General features: G+C 35.8%; 1 protein-coding gene across 1 annotated transcript in view; it reads right to left on the reverse strand.

Annotated features, from left to right (window-relative positions):
- Positions 1–19,707, reverse strand: part of LOC129426181 (F-box/LRR-repeat protein 7) — a 73,212-nt gene extending 53,505 nt beyond the window's left edge. Inside the window, exons 1-2 of the mRNA XM_055182384.2 lie at positions 19,437–19,707; positions 6,553–6,642 (exon numbers count right to left, since the gene is read on the reverse strand). Coding sequence (XP_055038359.2) covers positions 6,553–6,642; positions 19,437–19,530 — 184 coding nt within the window. The 5' untranslated portion in view covers positions 19,531–19,707. The remainder of the gene's footprint in view (positions 1–6,552; positions 6,643–19,436) is intronic.
- Positions 19,708–21,095: the final 1,388 nt, after the last annotated feature.

Below are 21,095 nucleotides of genomic sequence, written 5' to 3' on the forward strand. Positions count from 1 at the left end.
TTAATATAAACTATAACAATATATTTCTAGGTAAAAGAATTAAATTTCTGCTTTAAAATAAATGAGCTATATGCTTAACATAAAGGCAGTTCGCCTTATAATGGGTTTAACTATAAAAATGTGGCAGCACTGTAACTTTTCACAAAGTTCACAGACATTGTTTTGTTAATATCATGCCAAGCACACCTGATTTTTGAATCAAAAACTTTCCAGTCCGGTCCAATATAACTCTAGAAATCATTCATCAGAATTTGTTAGAAAAACAGTACTCCATTGCTGGGTAAATTCTTTAATTGTGTGCTTCATAGTACACACTAACCATTCTTTACCAGTGAAATATGAAAATGGCCCTGAGAAATGGAAACAGCAAACCGCATCTCGTGTGTATTATAAACCACACATATTGGCAGGCCACATTTCAACATCTGACATCGGTATTGTACAATTTAATTCATGGTAAAATAAATCTGTCATACTCTCCCACCTATGCAACATTTACTAAACTGTAAGTCATGGTGATCAGAATGTGTTAGTATTAGGTTTTGCTGGGGTTGTCTAATCTGTTGTTATGAAGTGCTCACCATCAGTAATCTATGTTGTCGTTTGGCCCTGCTTAAAATCCTATTTCTCATCAGTGCAGGTCTCTGAGGTCCCGTATAACAAATATCTACTCATACTTCTATTATTTGCACTACAGAAAATCATCTCTGACACAACACATAGAGCAAACCTGCATTATGAGGACAAACATGATCTTTGTAGCTGTTTACAAACTGTTAAAGGGCTTACTGCACAGAAGCAGAATGTACACTTCCAAAAAAAAAGTACACAAAGGTACAAAAGTTGTCACTGGGGTGGTACCTTTTCAAAAAGTACACTTTTGCACCTTAAAGGACAAGTTCGGTATTTTACCCTTAAAGCCCTGTTTTCAGACTGTTCATGACGAAACAGAACGGTTTCCACTGAAATTTCGACATATGCGGCTGCCCCGAGAATTTTGGGGTGTTTGTTGTTTCACCTCCCACCCCCACAATGGCTGCATAGGTGCACTGGAACAATCCCTCCCAAAATGCACCAAACCCTCGCCCACAAAGACGTGAAACTCACCGAGTGGCCAGGGGCGCTCACCGACATGCCCACACAAAAACCGCTGCAAAAGATGCCCTCCAACAGATGTTTTAGCATTCATTGTAAACTTGTGGACCTATTTTTCCAAACGCCTCACACGTGTACATTCTTCCGTTGAGAGCTTGAATAAAAGACACTCCAGCCCAGTTGGTGGCGATAATCCGCGTTAGCCAATTGCAAGAAAACAAACAAAGTTCTGGGCGCGGAGTAATAACGTACCTCACAGCACATCTAATACAAGTCAATGGAGTTGGACAAAAACTACAAAAAAAGCGTCTTTTGGAAAGCGTCTTTTGCAGCGATTTTTGTGTGAGCATATCAGTGAACACCCCTGACCACTCGGTGAGTTTCACGTCTTTGTAAACGAAAGTTTAATGCATTTTAGGAATGATTGTTCCTGTGCACCTATAAACCCATTATAGAGGTGGGAGGTGAAACAAGAAACACCCGAAAATTCTCGGGCCAGCATCATATGTCCAAATTTCAGTCAAAACCGTTCTATTTCATCATAAACAATCTGAAAACAGGGCTTTAAGTGTTAAATACCGAACTTGTCCTTTAAATGTGCCTATTGGTATCTCTAAGGTACACACTGGTACCTTAAAGGTACATATTAGGACCTTTCTTAAAGGTAACGTCCCAGTGACAACTTTTGTTCCTTTCTTTCTGAGGTTGCATAAAGAAAATAAATTACTTGTCTCTTGCAAAGTTTCTATTAGATAAGGAGGTTCACAAAACAATTCATGCTTAAAATGTGCCACTAGTAATGCACTGATCATGCAGTGTTTCCCATACATTGATTTATTTGTGGTGGCCCACCACAGAATCAACACTGGCCCCCACAAATAGAATTTTCATGATTCCCATTTACATTTTTATTTCACCATTTAAAACAGCTTAATTTGGCCTAAAATATAATTTGATATATAATACAGATCAAATACAGATACAGATTAAAGAGTAGAAGTGAAACATATTTTAGGTGCCAACACTAGATCAAACGCAAACACGACATGATGACGTCACATATATGCTAATTAGCGGTTGACGTCATCACCACCACAGTCTCTCAAAATCCTGTGGGAAACACTGTCATGTTTTTATGGCCAAATGTAATTGCTGATTTTTAAGAAATGGATAGGAAAGAAAGAAAGAGTACATGAACAAGATGTTTATTTGCTTGTTATCAGGTTTAGAGAAATTAGAAAACAACAACTTCATTTGAAGCACAAAGACCAAAGATTCAACATATTTGTGTTTTTTTATACAAGATTGTATAATTTAAAGATTTAAAGCAAAAGCAGAAAGTTCATCGGCTTTGTGAACTATAGGCTAAATAAAACAACAAATTATTATTATTATAGTTTCTTTTTCAAAAGGCCTCCAGTGGACACGTGTTAAAAATTAGCATGTGTGCTAAAACACCCAAGCAATGCATATGGTTTGTCCAAACTGATCTCAGGAGAATTCGTAAATATTTCACAAGTTTACAAGTTTTCTAATTTATGTGGTCCTCTTTACTTTAGTCACAGGAAACCTTAGCAAAGCTAAACTAAAAGGTCAAATGTTGTTACAAAACACACCATTAACTGTTTTTAACATCACTCACTTGATTTATGAACAGCACAGTCTGTCACTGAAGAGATCTGAGCTGGTGAAACTATAAGGTTGACTAATATTCACTCTGGGCTAATAGTTCTCCTCTCGTAATTAATATTTCGTCCTCAAACAATCTGTATTGAAACCACACCTCAAACACATAAGTCGAGCCAATAAAAACTTTCCAGGGACAACAGTTACTGAGCCAGGACTGAACTTGTATTGTATATCTTGAACCACGTCCCAAATAAGGAATGTGGAGTTCAGAGACATTTTAAGAGTGCATTTTAACCACTTTACTTGAGCACCTCTCCACATTCTCTCTCATTATCTATGGCCATTTGTAAGGATGGGATACTGCTAAATTTGGCAATTCAGACGCCCACGGAAATCTATCTGTGTTGCTTTTTCTTGGAAAGAGGGGAAATGAGTTTCATTAAGAGTTTCAAGCGGTTCATTTCAAAATGAATCCTGTTGGAAACTCTCCCACTTTCAGATACTTAATGGGAAGATAATTCAGATGTTTCTCTTTTGAGGATTATCTTTTGCAGGAATTCTTTGGGAGTGAAAAAAACCCTGTAAATATCCTCGGATGTGATCTATCTACTGTAAAATTCCTCATCTGAACAACCAAGAGAGATTTTACTGGAAAACAGACAAAGGCTACAGGTGTTCTTACTAAGATTACTACAGTTTGCCTTTTCCAAAAACCTGTGATTGATGAAACCGTTCTGGATTATATGAATGATGGTTAGATGGTTGTCAAAATGTATTTCAAGCTTTTAAAAACAAGTTGGTTGGCCTTTTAATGGTTAGTTTTAGACTTTCCCACACTTAGGACATCATATTTTTCATTTTGATTAAGAAGTTCATTGCTGATCAAAAGCACAGATTGTTGCGTATCCACATAAAAATTTTGGAGACACAGCAAATTAAACATAAAAGGTACATTTTCCACTGGCGTAAACATGTTTCACTTATCTTTTATTGAGTATAGCTGCAGAGTAATATTTCTTCAATTTAAACAGTTTTATTAGGCATTAGTATTGCCTTAATGTTACTGAAAACTGACTTACATCATTTCCTTTACTTGCCATTGTCAAACTGTATTCAGATTTGACAAATATTAATTTTAGACGCTGGTACTGTCACTTTTTTATTTTTATGGTGTTTAGCTTCAAAGTAAAACCTACAAAAGAGAAATTTGTGAATATATTTTATTAAAATTACTACCAATAAAGATGAGAGATTAATAAACAGCTCTATAGATATAACTTGTCTCTCCTAAGATCAGACACACAAACACTGATCATTTGTTTATCCTTTGGGAACCTCTGTACTAATTCATATGAAGTGAATCATTGAAAAATATTGATTAAAGAGACTGTAGGATTTTAAGTGTTTTATTAATCAAAATCAATGTCTTTATTCATAAATATGTCCTCATTGGTGTAAAATGTCCTCTGCCAGTGATCTGACTATTTACGCATTTGGAAAAGCGAGGTGCTAGAGAGCACTGTTCGTTTAAATGCAAAATACAATTTCACCACTAGATGGGGGTAAATCCTACTTACTGTCCCTTTAAATTGAAAAAAAAAAACCAAGCAGAACAAAACAAATGTAGTCACCTTGTAAAATACATACAAATTACCATGGGATAGCATTGCATATATGGAGGTTAAATGGATTGTGAATGCGGTCATGTACTGTAAAAGTGGCATTTATTTAACATTTCAACTTTTTTATGCAATCACATTATTTCTTGATAGTTTAGTGGGCCAGAGTTTTCATGTTTTTCGCATAGCTTAAGTACCTAATCATAGCTTTTAATATAAACTTGAACTTCATTTTATTTCCATGATGTTTTTGCGCTAGTCTGACAGAACCACGGGAACAATTGGCTGCTTTAGAATCGCATAAAGAATGAGTTGGGTAAGTACAATAGTGTAAAAAAACGGTGCCAAGCTAGAAAACTGCTTTCCAAAGTGCTGTGGTAGTTCCCGACCAGATACTGGCTGTTAAATTGAAAACAGTCGGCTTTATACGTTGCATAAGCATTTTATTTGTGTACAAAAATCTGATAAACATCTTAAAATGAATCGTTGCGGAAAAAGGAACTGGAAGTCATTCTGACACGGGACATCTGAACTATGTGTTACAGAAATATAATCCGGGTGAGATTCGAGGACGAGGATCAACTGTTGTATAATACAAATAAGTAATTGCTAATATGTTGTCCATTTATACAAACATAATGTGTAATCTTGCATTGATGTTATGTGTTTTAAGCCAGCTATAAAAGTTTGACAGTTTACATTAACTTACATACTTTTTGACAAAATGGTCAGGAAATGGCCCCTAGCTGTCAACGGAGTGGTACCCTTTCTAAAAGTACATCCTTGTACCTAAAGAGTGCGAATTTGTACTTCAAAGTTACAAATTAGTACCAAATGTACACATTCTTGTTGTACCTGGTAAATATTGTGACATTTTTGGTACTGCTCCAGTGAGAACTAGGGACCATTTTTTGACCATTTTGTTCGGTCAGTGTATGGACTTGAAACTCAGCACAGAAGAATAAGAGATGTTTATGCTTTTCAACCAGATAATGTTATTCTTTAGGGTTATAAACAGTTGTTTAAGAGCAATGATGGACCTAAATTTTGCTATAAATTAGGCTGTTACCCTACAGGAGCGCAATTGAATAGTCCCAATTTTGGCTAGCAGTAAGCTACCATTATACGAGTATATATGTAAGGAATAATTCACAATGGCCCATTAAATAATTCGAAAATAATGAGCACCCAAGGTGTTAATGCACATGACGTAAAGCTGAGTATCGGTACACTACGGGAATTCATTATTTTCAAATAATTCAAAGGACCGGAGTCAATTATTTCTCTTATACCATAGTTACCACAAACATTGCTCTGGTGGTTATCTTAAAAGTGTGTAAATTCTAGCTGCATCTAGTGGTGAGGTTGTGAATTGCAACAAAAGTCTCAGTCCACGGCTCACTCCTTGCTTTTGAAACACATAGAGAAGCTACGGTAGTCGCCACAGGATAAACATGTCATCATCGGAGACAGCTTAGTAAAAAAAGTTTGTCCTCTAAGGGCTTCTGTAGAAACATGGCGGCACAAAATGGTGATTTCCATGTAAGGGGACCCTCTGTGTATGTGTATAAAAACGTCTCATTCTAAGGTAATAAAAACATACATTATGAAATGTCTTTATACACCACTGATATTATAGTTATGTATAGTATATTGCATTTCTGTCAAGAGATCCTTTTAAAAGTTAAACACTGCACCTTTAAGACATTTGACAAGTTAGGTGTGCGTTTATCGAAAAATAACTCATACCCATTTAACATTTCTCAATCAACCAGAATAAAGCATTCAACAGGCCGTAGTATAAATATGTAATAACTATATATAATAACTTTTATATAGTAAAACACAAGTTTGCAATAGGCATCATCCACCCCACCATGGAGTTAAAACGATGATGTTTTTCTAATTTCAGGAGAGCATCTAAGAAAAACAGCCACACATGCTGAAGTCTTGCAGCTAATATCCAGATATTAACCTGCCCTGGGGATTACTCATAAGACAAATGGCCCATAGGGTGATTTTAATGGGAATGTTGAGGTTGTTTTCAATTTACAGGTTATCCTAGGAGCATATAAGTTGTCCAAAATGTTGAGCATTTCATAAAGAGAGAGACAGCAGGGGAGAGAGAGAGAGAGAGAGAGAGAGAGAGAGAGAGAGAGAGAGAGAGAGAGCATGCATTATGACTCATAATGAGCACCATATGCTTTACCTTCACTGGTAGTCACATTTTTCTGAGCTTTGGTGGGTGTGTGATCAGTGCTGGAGCTCACGTCGGAGGAGATACTGGAACTGCCTTTTCCTGCGAAAACAGGAAAGAAGTAAACAACCTTTTGTGTAGGCACACTTATGTATACACACTTATTAAACACGGCCTGTGTTTTTCCTGTTTTTTAATGTGTCAAGATCAGTGTTAAGAAAGCAAATGCAAAACTGCAGCTTGCCGAGCAATAAGCTGCTTAAAAGTAAGAAATGTTCACCCAAAATGAAAATTCTGTCATTATCAGCCCAGTCTCACGAAATTACGTACCTATACGGACTACCGGCACATCCGGGAACTTGACTGTAAATTTAGTCACCGCCCCTTTTTGGGGGATAAAAAGCCGACCCTCCATTGGCTTCCATTCAAAACAGCGGAACAAAGCAACGTTCCCACACAGCCGGCAGTCAATATAAAAACATGTCCCTTTCATTCTCACAGCGTCAAATCTGTGTAACAACGCCATCCAGTGATTGCTGGAAATATCGCTAAGCCAGTTAGTTGTATGGCTGGACGGAAAAGTGCACTCATTACTCTAAATATAAAGACATAATAAATAAATACGAAGTAACTTTCAAATACGAAGTAAAATCATTCACTTGCTTCCCTGTTGACTTGATGAGGTACGTGTTTAATGTCCGGGTAAGACACCTCCGCGCGCCACACGGCCGAAATGGTCTGTCAACTGTCTGGAGGATAGCCAGTTGATAAAACACGTGTTCGTGAGAACTGACTTATGTTTTGGGTTTATTTAAGCCTGTTATTGTATTAGTCTACAGTTCTTGCAAATGTAAAAAAGGCCTAAGTTAGCTGGTGATTTTTGTTATTTGAGCAACCTGCTAGCTAGGTTGAACATGCCTGTTAATTCCATATAATTGTTGAGCGCTCTTGCTCATGTTATTTATGTCCATTATTTACATGCCACAGTAGTTACACTCCTTTAACATAATGTAATTAATAGTGAGAAATAATCAGTTCTTACAATCTTCGTGCTATCTATCATCGTTTGCTAGAAGTTCTACAAATCTGCTTCAGTTTGTGTTTATTAACTCTTTAGTTTCACTCATGGCCGCGGGAAGTGGGGGTGCTGCGGGTGCTGCAGCACCCCCTGTTGGCGAGAGGGAGATTTTTTTAAGTAAAAATTTTTGCACAATTTATAGATGGGTTGCTCGGCGACGTCATTAACTGGTTGCAAGAGGCAGAAAGAAGAGACGTGCCTTGTGTTGTAGGCTAGCTGTGTCTGTAAGTCAAAATGCAAAGGAGTTGTTGTGTGGATAATAGTACCAACAGAGTCAGTGCTGGGTGCCTGATGTTAACATACAAGTAAATGCGACTATTACGTTAGCCCAACATTATAATTCATACATGTATCACAGTAACACTGCAAAAATAAAGACAGAAAAACAGTTCCAACTAAAATCAAGTTTTATTTATATACAAACAATAAAGAACGCTTCAATAATTAAGGTTGTTGCAGTAGCGGATCAGCTCACCAATCGGGCTTTCTGCCTCCTGGATGCTCGCGCACCCTGTAATGTTTGTAAACATGAAACCCCGTCTATATATTACTTATGAATATTTTAGGAAATTATTTTTGACACACGTAGGTTATTACGTGTATTTTGGATTTTAATTTCATGTGCCTACCCATCTCCGTGGCCTCATCCGAGCGCACTTCTCCGCCTTGCGTCTTTTGAAGACATGGTACGCACTCACCTGGACCCAAAAAAGACTCACACACCTTTGGCTGATGCATGCCCGCACAGAAATTCTAAACTCCCTGGGCATTCGTCCCCTCATGAGAGACTTTGGACTTTATTATACAACCGGCGCAATGTCTTTTGCTAGAGTAAAGAGCGCGTTGATAATATGCGCATATTAACGGGATGACAACGCGGGTTTGTTATCATGGATGTGAAGCAGCACAAACACGCCTTTTTAAAGGTTTAAAATTTAAAAGATTATTATTGAGTGTCTTGGACATAAATGATAACCGATTATGAGACGTTAGAAGGCGCAAAGGGCTGCTTCATCTGTAGCTAAGTAAATAAATGCTTTGCTTTTAAACAAATGCATATATTTTTAAATGTTTTTTAAATGCTTCCCCACGAATTTATTGTATATAATGACTCTTTACCTGTGGATATGGTGAAATGAGAACGTTTGTAAATTCTTTATCTCTTGTTTGTAACAAATAAAGTATTTTTAGAGTACAAACCTTATATAAAGCCTAATATATTCTAAAAATTTAATTATACAGCATGTATTTCTTTATAAAAGTATACAATATCGGAACTAAACCCATTATAATTTTTGTTCAATGTATGAATTATTTATAAGTTAAAAAAGCCAGCGATAGTACTATTTAGTAAAAAAAGGTCTATATAAGGTATGTAATTGTGAGAATATTTTACCACTGTTAATCGACTTGTGATCCTAACTTAAAAACGAAAGTAAAATATGTTCGTCTGGACATTGAAAATTTTGAAGTTTATTTAATATTATATGTTGTTATAATATTATATGTTGTATGTAAATATATATATATGTAATGTATGTCTGAAGATGTAACGAAAGTAATTTCCCCTGGAATTGTTATAAGTATTTCTGCTTCTGATTAATAGCGCATATATTAATCTGATGTCTGTGTGTTTCAGACCCTGCTGTGTGCACTAAAGTGTATATGACAATAAAGTAGTGTGAAACTCAATGTATTTATTTTTAAAATGTATTTTAAATGGGCCTATAGGCTCATAGGTTTTTGTAAAAAAAAAAAAAATTCACAGCACCCCCTGATCAAAATGACTTCCAGCGGCCCTGGTTTCACTTCATCACGCAACTATTTTCATTAGAGGTATCTGTTAAAAACATTAAATTAATTAATAATCTATTATGGGTTCATTTTCTGTCATAGTTTCTTCAAAATTAAGATTTACTTGAGTGATTTCAATAAAAAATATTTTCATCATGATGCGCACGCCCCTCCCCTTTGATTGCCACGCCCCCGGCCACAAAACCACCTTAACTAACAAATTTTCTGCGGGAAACCATGCCTTGTCTCCATTACTGTGGACTTTTGCATATCGTTAACATGTCCTCATACACACTTACACACCAAATAAATGTAAAATCGGGAATTGGATAATTGGTGCTCTTTAATATTTTAGGTGTTATTAATTGAAGTAAGTATCTTAATAAGAGCAGGTTTCAACTTTTACAATGTATTTTCTAAATTTCGACAAAAAGCTTATCTTACGTAACTATAACGTCATTTTTTTCTCTCTCAATAAGTTATTTCAAAAAATCATAGTGATGGATGTTAGTAATTGTATATATATTGCAGTCACCACATTGGCTATTACATTTAATCGAAGGAGAAGTAGGCATGTTATTCAAGCATTAATAGCAAGTTTCCGTTGGCTGCATTTTTAACTTGCAATTTCAATTTGGAAATGCAGCGCTACTAAAAATCATTAGGCTATTATAATGCTACTGAAAAATGTATTTAAGATGGTTCTGCTACTCCCCTTAACTCTGGTCAAGATCTCTTTTGACTGTATGCAAGTGACCCTAAATCTCATCTGTGAGAATGTTGGTGTGCAGTTTCACAGTTGGGTGGGGTGCAGCGGTTCCCACTGTAAGTCAATATTATAACAGATGCAATAAAAGTGCAATCTGACATTTTGTTCCCATCGTTCATTCACTTACTGAACCATTACTGAAAGCAGGAAAACTTCTCTTGTTCCTAATTCAAAGTGAGGTTTGAGGTTTCCGTGATTAAAGATTTTGAGGGGAACTCATTAGTCAGTACTCGTCGGGAATGCACTGCGAAACCCTTCGGTTTACAATGTCTTGCCAAGTGAAAAAGACAATATCCGCATTTGGAATAATATATGGAAGAACTGACTTTGATTCTCCATCGCTGGCGGAGTTTACAGTTGTGTTATGATCCTTTGTGACAGACGTATTTATGATTCGTTCAGACATATTTGGCCACTGTGCAAACAAGATTGGACAGTGGACACCATTTATGACAGCTTGTTTCTTAAATTTTCTTCTGCTAATTGTTTCTTAAGAGGGTGAATAAGTTCAACACGTGCGTATTGGTTTGGATCTGAATACGGAGCTGAATCTTGGATTGGTGTTGTAATAAAAGTGCGGTCATTCACAGCCTGGAACAGAGATCAAGTAATCCAGACATAAATGAAAACAGAATTGAAATCACCAACACACGTAAGATTATATTTCCCCTCTTTCAGCGACAAACCCTTTATAGCACACAAGACCAGCTGGGATCAGTGCACATTTCCAGGTTGGCTAAGTCTGGTTTATAGTAGACCAAAACTGCCATGATGTGCACTAGCAAAACTTAGGTGGTCAGATTGGCCAATCATCATGGTTTTGGATCTGCACCAAGAATGGTTTGCTGGTTAAGCTGGTTAAAAATGGGGAAATTAACACACCCATGCCATGCTAAGGACCAGAATCCAAAATCTATAATAAACTCACTGTCACTGTGGAGGTACACTTACAAAAAGTACACCTTTGTACCTAAAGGGTGCATATTAGTACCTCAAAGGTACACACGAGTACCAAATGTATACATATCTGTAGCTAAATGGTACATATTAGGATCTTTTAAAAGGGTACCCGTTCCAGTGTCAGCATTTATACCTTTATTTCTTAAAAGGTACAGTATCCTGGTAGGCTCTCTTAATTATGCCAAGTGGTTGATCTCCTCAGGGCAACATAATGTTTTTACATAACATTTTTATCAACCAATCAGATATCAGAAATAAGTTTACAGTTTGTTTCAAGTTTAAGCTTACGACCATTATCTGCTTCTAGACCATTGTTTTTCACTTATCATTTCCCTCTGATTTTAGGGTTAGGGGTAGGGTTTGGGGTGGGTTTAGGGTTCATTTACCAAAATGTTGGCCTTAGGTCAACACAATATGTTTCCCTGAGGACATCTCTCACATGGCAAAACCAAGTCGAGCATGCTGGCTTAAAAGCTAAGTTCATTTCTACCCTGAGAACATAGACTGTAAAAAAAGATGGACAAAGCTTGTTCGCTCTCTTCCATTGGTAAAAAGTGAAGCCGCCAATGTCCCTATATGGCGCTGACATCTTGGGTCTTGAGTCTGCACAGTAGCGATTTTGTGACCAGTTCTGCGCAGTAGTGTGCAGCAGGGTTCTAAATTAACGTTTTTAACCACCAGCCAATCAGCATTTCCACTAGCCAAAAATTTTCCGGTGAAAATAAGAGAAATTATGAGTGCCACTGAATGCAACAATGATTAGTTTTTTCTTTCAAGTACATGCGACAATCCTGACAAAACATGACAACATTTTCGTGCTCAAACATAAGCTTTCTTCGTTTCTCTGTTAATAAATATAAAGCTTTACTGGGGCACAGGCCCCCCATTTTTTGCTGACTTTTTTTGAAAACCTGCTGTGTGCAAGAAGTGTGCAACACTTCTATACAATGTCCTTTGCTTAACCCACTATTCTACATTGCAACAGGTGCTGCGAAAGATAAATATGTATTTAAAAATATTTAAGTATCATCTTCATCCTACCTAACATTAGTAACATGTTTGGAGGCATAAATAGCATACAAGGTTTGGAAATAATAACAGCAGAGAAATATTTTCTACATTATACAATGATAGCAATGATTAATAACTTATTTTTACATAAATATTTTAAGAAACCAGTCATTTTATGACTGCTATACTAAATCATCTCAGTCATAGTTACTGCCAACTGTTTATATAGTGTCCTAGAGTTAAATATTAGTAAACTTAATATTAATTTCATATCTGAAAATACAGAACAGTATAACACACACATCTGCTGATTTTCTCAGCAACAATGCAATTCTATAGACTTGACAAAAGGTTTTCCTGAGATTTTTCCTCTAATGTTTAAGACCTGACCTGATCGAGTCAAAATAAGATTATCATTATTATTTAGAAACTTACTTCTCGTCATGTTTTCATAATTACTTACTCGCGTGGCGTCATCTTTTGAATGCAGTTGTGTGCGGAAGAACGCAAAGACACGGGCGGACATGGATACATGCGTGCACGCGTCAGTGCTACTGCTTCGTCGCTTTCACAAGCGTAAATTGGGTAACTACATTGCATATAGATCTGTTTTTGCCGCTATTATCTCTGTATCCTCATGCATCACCGGCCAAACTGGCTAGTAAGTTTTTATTAACACCCGCCAAAATGAATTTTGTTAATTTAGAACCCTGGTGAGCAGTAAGTAAAGCTGCAAAATCAAGGCCCCGCTCTCACAGAATGCACATAGCACAGCTGTCAATCATGACGTGAAACCACCGTTATTATACAATTTTAAAAAAAATTATTTTAAAAACAAATTGAATTTACATCAGTGTAATAAAAAATACAGTAAATGACAGAAACCAGCTTCGGAAAAAAGATAATTGAAGTGTAATTAAATTTTTTAGTTGGTCTCAAGTCCCATTGAATAATATGGGGGAGGCAGGGTTAATGACCTATACTGGGACCAGTCACCGGGACGTTTTGGCTTCACTTTTCAGGGCTTGTACGGCATGCTTGCCTGTGAAGAATGGCTTCAATTCAAATGTTGAATGTCAAGCTATGGAAAAAGATGTCTGCTAAACTAAACTAAGAAAAAGAAAAGTTTACTTTCTATTTTTAACTGCAGATTTATTTAAGATACAGATGTTGACCTCTACTTATTTTAAACCATGACTTTTGTTTCCATTATTCCATTAAACATCAACATGTACATTTATTTAAAAATATGTAAACGGCTTTTTATCCCTTAATGCAAAATTATAAAACTAAGCCAAGTTTTTCTGAAAAGGCCTTAGTTACAAAGAGGACATGCATGTGCGCTCATCTTCTGGCAGGTAATAACTCAAGTGGCTTTGTAAAGGTGAGTTTTTCATTTCACATAAATTAAGCTTTCTGTAAATGAGTACATATTCTCATGATATGACTTTTGTACGAACAATAGACAAACAAAAACATGCCCTTTCATGCGGCATGTATCCAGTAAGTTGCTGGAAAAACACGTGTCCGCCCTGATGCCATGGGAAAGCTGTTTTGAGAAGATGTTTCAAACAAGCTATCTGATGATATAATGTTTCTGTAGCTCAATTGGTAGAGTGTTAACTGGGCAAAGGTTGTGTGTTCGATTTCCAAGTTAAATGAACCATGTAAAATAAATTCCCATGTAAAATGAACGCTCTCTCGTTTACTGTAGCAAAATAACATGACCCACATTATTACCACCCTGACAACATGTTGTGGTGACATCACTGATCCAGAACATCTGCTCCAGTGGCTATTGTAGCCCGCAGAAAGTGATTTAACGTGCAAGCGGACCCCATGTGCTTTGCATGCTTTGAATTGCTACCAAATATGAATGCTGTTATTATTATGTTGCTAGGCAAGGGTTTTGCGGAGCTTAAAGTCTTCAACTTAATCAAATTGGATGATGAAACTGTTTAACTTCTTCCCCAAAAAATACACAGCAGTGTACTTTTTCGGAATTAAGAGCTACAACCATAAATGTCTGGCAAGAGATCTGATTTTATGCTTTATTATAGCTACATTTCTGTAGCTATAATAATAATGATGTATGGCAACCAAATGCGGAGTGTTTTCACTGGGAGTTGACAGTTTTAGATGACATGAGCATTGTGCACTGTTCACATTTTTTTCACACTGCGATTTTATCAAACAGGATGTCAGGTTGCCTTGACCAATCAGTATCCAGGATCCATTTAATAATAAATGATCATTATCATCAAGTAGCATCATTAATTATTTAAGCATGTTTCACAATTTCTAATTTGGTTGTCTACACACCATTTTTTTATTACATCACTGTATGGAAAAATCATATAAAAAGCAAAATTAAAGTAACATTAACATGTAATCCTCTGTTTTTTTGTTAATATTTTTGTCGATGTTACACGCCGTAAGCCTTCCCTGCCCTGCACCATGTGATGCACCAAAACAATAACACAATACAGCATAGGATACAAACTAAGCAGTCCCGGACGAGCCCCCACTTCTTACATGCCTTACGCCTGCCCTGCACCCCTGCAATGTAGTATACCAAAACAATAACACGAAAACAGGGATACAAAAAAGCTGTCACAACTTCTCCGCATGTCTTTTTGCTTATGTCACAGGTAAACGCCAAATCTCATTGAGAATGAATGACTTTTTAGTCCATTAGTTACTGCAAACCACCTTTTATCTTTAGAGACAATTGGTGACTAAGTTGAGATGTGACTTGAAATAAATGTTCCTACTTTGCTCTCAGACTTTGCTTTCGTTCAACATTGACTAAACTCTCACCTGCGTGAATTACGTTTTAAAAATCGAATATGGACTTTGTTTTAAAAAGGTTCCACTCCCTAAACTGGGAACGAAAGTCCTCTACAAAATAAATTAGAAACATTAATCTATTGGTGCTGTGCCATCACAAGCACAGACATTTCCCATCATAGAAATAGCATTCAAAAAGAGATTTCCTCCAACTTTCATAAATGGCCAATCACTTATTTTGCCTGCTTTTGATCCACTGACCCTAATCCATAAGTCATAAAGGAACTCTTGATGAAATTTCAAACACAATATTCCAGATGGAGACTAAATTGGGAGGACATTTCCACATGTGCACTTGTATATAGTCATTCACAGACAATGACAAACGAAGCTTCACTTTTTGCTCAGTCACGTGCGCGCTTCACTTTGCATGTCAGAACGTTCAACCCCAGATGTTTTTAGATAGATGTTTTTGAGTTCTTTGCCTTATTCATATTTTAGTGACATAATACTGTATAGTATTGTATGTACATATACTTGTGTGTTATGTGTGTGTGAATATTATTCTGTAGAATACAGTATCAAATCTTATGAATATAAACTCATACAAGAACTTATTGCCACACTTGAATGGGTAAATTAATTTATTATATTGACCATTCACATGTTGTCTAAGCTTTACACATAACATTAAAATTCATTTGAATTTCATCAGCTGTTTGCTCTGTTCGACTGAGCTTCTTCCAGAAACAACTGTTATATGTCTTATTAACCAACAGATGGTGCTGTTTTCGAAACTCTCAAAGCTTTGAATCTACGTTCAAAACAGTCAGGGGAAGTACAGGACAGCAAACAAAGGCCATGTGCTCCCACACAAAACATGTGGGGCTGTCATGGTCCTGCCACAAAGAACAAAAAACTATGACAAGAAGACAGGACCAAGACAATTTCATGCATTTGTAATGTTCAAGTGTCCAAATACTGTATTTATTCTCTCAGTTCAGTATAGCCAGTGTTAGACCTTTCAAACAATGTATACAATTGTAAAAATCCAGTTTCATAAATCACAGAAATGCTGTTACTTTTAAATGCAATTATTTAAAGGGGACTTTTCACAAGACTTTTTTAAGATTTCAAATAAATCTTTGGTGTCTCCAGAGTACATATGTGAAGTTTTAGATAATTTATTATAACATGTTAAAATTGTCACTTTGTATGTGTGAGCAAAAATGCGCAGTTTTTTGGGTGTCCTTTAAAATACAATGAGTTTTTTGGGACTTGGAGATTTGTCAGGTTTCTCACAGGTAGTGACATCATCGCCTATAGTAGGGATGTAACGATTAGTCGTGTTTCCCATTAAAAATGCTTTCCCATTAGAAATCGATTCTGAATCGCAAGGCTGCGATTCTTTGTTTCATGCACAGCTTGTGCGTGTACTACGACATTTGGTCAGTAGAAAGTCCTTATCAATTTAAAATCATTATGAGTCTGAGTCATTTATAACCTGCAATTAAAAAAGCAACACTCGTCAAACACAATCATTTAAAATATTCTTTATTATCATAAAAATACCTTAAACAATTTGAAGAACAGCGATATAAATATTCCTGTAGACATTTCCTTGAATAGTGTTCGTAATGCTACTTCTTCTGTAGCACAAAGGAATTTTCTGCATGAGAGCGCCCCCTTGCTTTGGGATGTGCCGGGATTTCACCGTAATTCATTAAAATTCATTCATTGAGAAAACGCGCATTTTCACGGTTACATCGTCACATCCCTAGCCTATAATACATAATACTCGATCAAAAAGCCGACAGCATATCTGTCTTAAGCTATATTGTTTTATCTCTTTTCGTGTCTCCAGAACCTTTAAATATAACATCAGTTTTTATTTTAGCTATTTCTCTGCCAACTGCTTTAGTAGAGCAGAGACTTTTATGCGTTACTTTGCGCTTACTTCCGCGTCTGACATTTATCTTTCACACACGGAGACATGCGCACATGGACAAAACTGTGAAAAAAGCCCGTTAAGGTGTTTACATTAATGAGCAAAAAACTACCTGTGCCGATCAGTTTTCGCTTACGCCGTTTATGGGCTTTCCCCGATAAAAGAAAACCGTTTAACGCGTTTACACCCCACGTCTTATCAGTTTTTTAAGCATAATCGGCGTAAGACAATGTTGCAGTACAAATATTTTCTTTGCACATTTGTGTATTGAACTCCCTTCTGACTTTATGATATGGGCCCGTCTTTGTTGAGTTACCTAAAATGGTGGAAAAAATAGACTGCCGACATACTGCATGACTAACTCTTAATACATTTTAGCAGTAACACACACGCAATGCTATACTAAAAGGGTAGCGATACAAACAACGAAACATAACCCAGTGATGTTAAACTACATATCAGCACTTTTATAAAGTTACTTTGCCAAAACAAATTTGAGGACCATAACTAACCGATATAATATAATAAAGACAAAAAAACTAAAATAATATAGTTTGCTCCATTAGAAACGTTTGTTTTTACAAAATCTTTGCACCTGCTTACATCATGGTGGACCACACAGATTCTTACTTTGTACCATATTCCTGTAATTGCTTCACACTCTTTAAAAAAAGATGCCAAGTTGTTGGATAACCACACAAGTGACAATAAAATGGTCAATTAAAATTAAAGAGACGGCAAAAAAAACTGTTCTCAGTAGGTCCACACAATCCAGGTCTTATATAAGAGACACCTGACTGTGAAAAGCTCCAAACCTACTGTCATTAAACTCAACACAACACTTAATTTCAGTTTCCACTTGACTGGTTTACCACTGGATCTGGATTTTGCAGCACAAACAGACAGATGTTACGACTGTACTATGAATACACCATTAAAATGATGTTTATAAATGCGTCAGTTGTGTACTCAAATGTGTGCACAAACTCATATATTCAAACAAACGGCTGAATTAAATATTATGTTATTATAAATCATTTATTATTTTAATCATAAATGTTATTTAGCTGACACTTTCATTTAAAGTGATTTAAAAGAAAATGAAAAGTAAATTTATACAGTGACAGTTCACTTGAGAAATCCTGAGTATATTGACTCGCTTAAGGGCACAGCGGGCACAGCATTCTCTAAGGATCATCCCTTGCAGGGTTTAAACCTAACACCTTTTAGTCACTATCGTGTATTTTGGACTTTAACTTTTATTATTAGTGTAAACAAAAGAGAAACATACTATGCATTACATTAAGAGCATCAATACTGTATTATACTTTAGTATTTACTATAGTAAACTGCAGTCATTCATAAAATACTGTAAAACAATATAGTACTACACTTTGATAATGTATACTTCAGTATTCTGTAGTATTACCTATAGTGAATTATTAAACCGGCAGTAAACTATGTAGTATGCATTACTATAGTAATTTGTAGTATACAGAAGTATATCAATCTCTACACGTTGATAATGTACACTTCAGTATTCTGTAGTATTAACTATTGTAAATTATTAATATGTGGTGATCTATGTAGTATGCATTACTATAATAATTTGTAATATAAAGAAGTACATCAATCTCTACACTTTGATAATGTATACTTCAGTTTTCTGTAGTATTAACTATAGTGAATTATTAAACTGTTGTGAACTATCTAGTATGCATCACTATAGTAATTTGTAGTATACAGAAGTATATTAATCTCTACACTCTGATAATGTATACTTCAGTATTCTGTAGTATTAACTAAAGTGAATTATTAAACTGTAGTGAACTATGTAGCAGGCATTACTTTAGTAATTTGTAGTATGCAGAAGTATACTAATCTCTACACTTTGATCATGTATACTTCAGTATTCTGTAGTATTAACTATAGTGAATTATTAAACTGCAGTAAACTATGTAGTATGCATTACTATAGTAATTTGTAGTATGCAGAAGTATACTAATCTCTACACTTTGATAATGTATACTTCAGTATTCTGTATTAACTATAGTGAATTATTAAACTGCAGTAAACTATGTAGTATGCATTACTATAGTAATTTGTAGTATATTAATCTCTACACTTTGATAATGCATTAGCTACTTTAGTATCCTGTAGTATTAACTATAGTGAATTATTAAACTGTAGTGAATGATGTAGTATTTTATATTAGTATATAAATTAATACACTTTGTTAATGTTCTGTAAAGCTAACTATATAGTGAATTGACAATCTAGCATACTACATGATTGATTATGGTAAAGTTCAAAAACACTGTAATATCAGTTTACTATAAATACTAAAGTATACTGTATTTTTAATGTGGGCATTTCTGTATAGTGCAGGCTAATGTGAATTACGTACAGTACTTTTAATGCTTTTTTTGTTTAGTTCCTTCAAACCTAAATCCCAAAATAATATGCATAACACGAAAAGCTAATAAGCAGCACTGCACATCATTTAAATAACATTTACGCTTGTTCATGTCTTAAATATCACATACCTTCACTTTCATACGGTTTGCCATTGTTCGCACCCATCCTGAAGAGCTCATAGTCTCTCCTCAGAACAACATCACAACAGCCTCGACGACACATAACATAACTCCATTATGTCCTTATCACCGCGTCTTCTTTATTAAGATGAATGTGCGCAACATTTTATCCAGCAGATGTCACAACAATCTCCTCGTTTGTAAAACAGAAAGCACACTTCAATCGGAGTGACTGCGGACGAGCGCTGATCTGAATCAGACTGAGGAAACTAACAACACGAGAGGGATGGAGGGGCTGGACCAACTTTAAAGAGACCCTACCTCACTATATCCTCCTATTAAATAAAGTTAAGACTTGAACAGCTAATTATACCGTGCTGAAAAAAAACAGGAGCCAAAAATTCTTATAGATCTAATTTATGTAATGGTATTTTATGGGATTTGTATTGACTTTAATGGAAACTATGGGTCTCTTCTGGTAATATTGTAGGTTCTATTGGTGGGATGTTAACTGGTAAAAAAAAGTAAAAAAAAAAACATTAAATCTCACTGGAATAAGGCACAAAACAAGGAATTTTGTAATGGTTTTAATGGTAAGCAGCTGATGGTTTATAATGGTATTTATAATGGAAACCGTTAGAATTTGTAACCTATTGTTTTTTAGGAACTCTTACACATGAAAGGAATAAAAGTATACTTGAATGTACTTAAATATAGGCTGCTTAAATACCAGCAAGTATAATTGTATTAAATTGTTATTATTTGTGCTAAATAAACATGTAAAAGTTATACATTACAAATGTAATTAAATGTAGACTTATTTTCAACCCTGCATTGGTCACAAAGGGATAACCATAGCTGCTGTGTTATATTAACCCAGAAAATGTTTATATTTGACCCAACAATAGGTTTAAACAACCCACCATAGGTTAAATTACAACTCATCAGGTTTAATTCATCTCTTTGTGACCCAACACTGGGTTGAAAATTGGGTCGGGCTTAGCTGTTGGGTTAAATTAACCCCAAAATGTTTATATTTGACCCAACAAACAGCCCAGCATCAACCCAGCAAATGTTAAATTATAACCCAACGAGCTGGGTTTGTCCCTTTTTGACCCAACGCTGGGTTAAAAATTGAGTCGGGCTCAACTGTTGGGTTAAATTAACCCCAAAATGTTTATATTTGACCCAACAAACAACCCAGCATTTTGGGTTGAAACAACCCAGCAAATGTTAAATTAAAACCCAATGTGCTGGGTTTTTCCCTTTTGACCCAACGTTGGGTTGAAAATTGGGTCAGGCTCAGTTGTTGGGTTAAATGAACCCTAAAATGTTTATATTTGACCCAACAAACAACCCAGCATTTTGGGTGAAACAACCCAGCAAATGTTAAATTATAACCCAACGGGCTGGGTTTGTCCCTTTTTGACCCAACGCTGGGTTGAAAATTGGGTCGGGCTCAGCAGTTGGGTTAAATTAACCCCAAAATGTTTATATTTGACCCAACAAACAACCCAGCAAATGTTAAATTATAACCCAATGGGCTGGGTTTTTCCCTTTTGACCCAACGTTGGGTTGAAAATTGGGTCAGGCTCAGCTGTTGGGTTAAATTAACCCCAAAATGTTTATATTTGACCCAACAAACAACCCAGCATTTTGGGTGAAACA

Source organism: Misgurnus anguillicaudatus, chromosome 25, assembly GCF_027580225.2.
Source record: "Misgurnus anguillicaudatus chromosome 25, ASM2758022v2, whole genome shotgun sequence".
In the NCBI taxonomy this organism is placed as follows: Eukaryota; Metazoa; Chordata; class Actinopteri; order Cypriniformes; family Cobitidae; genus Misgurnus; species Misgurnus anguillicaudatus.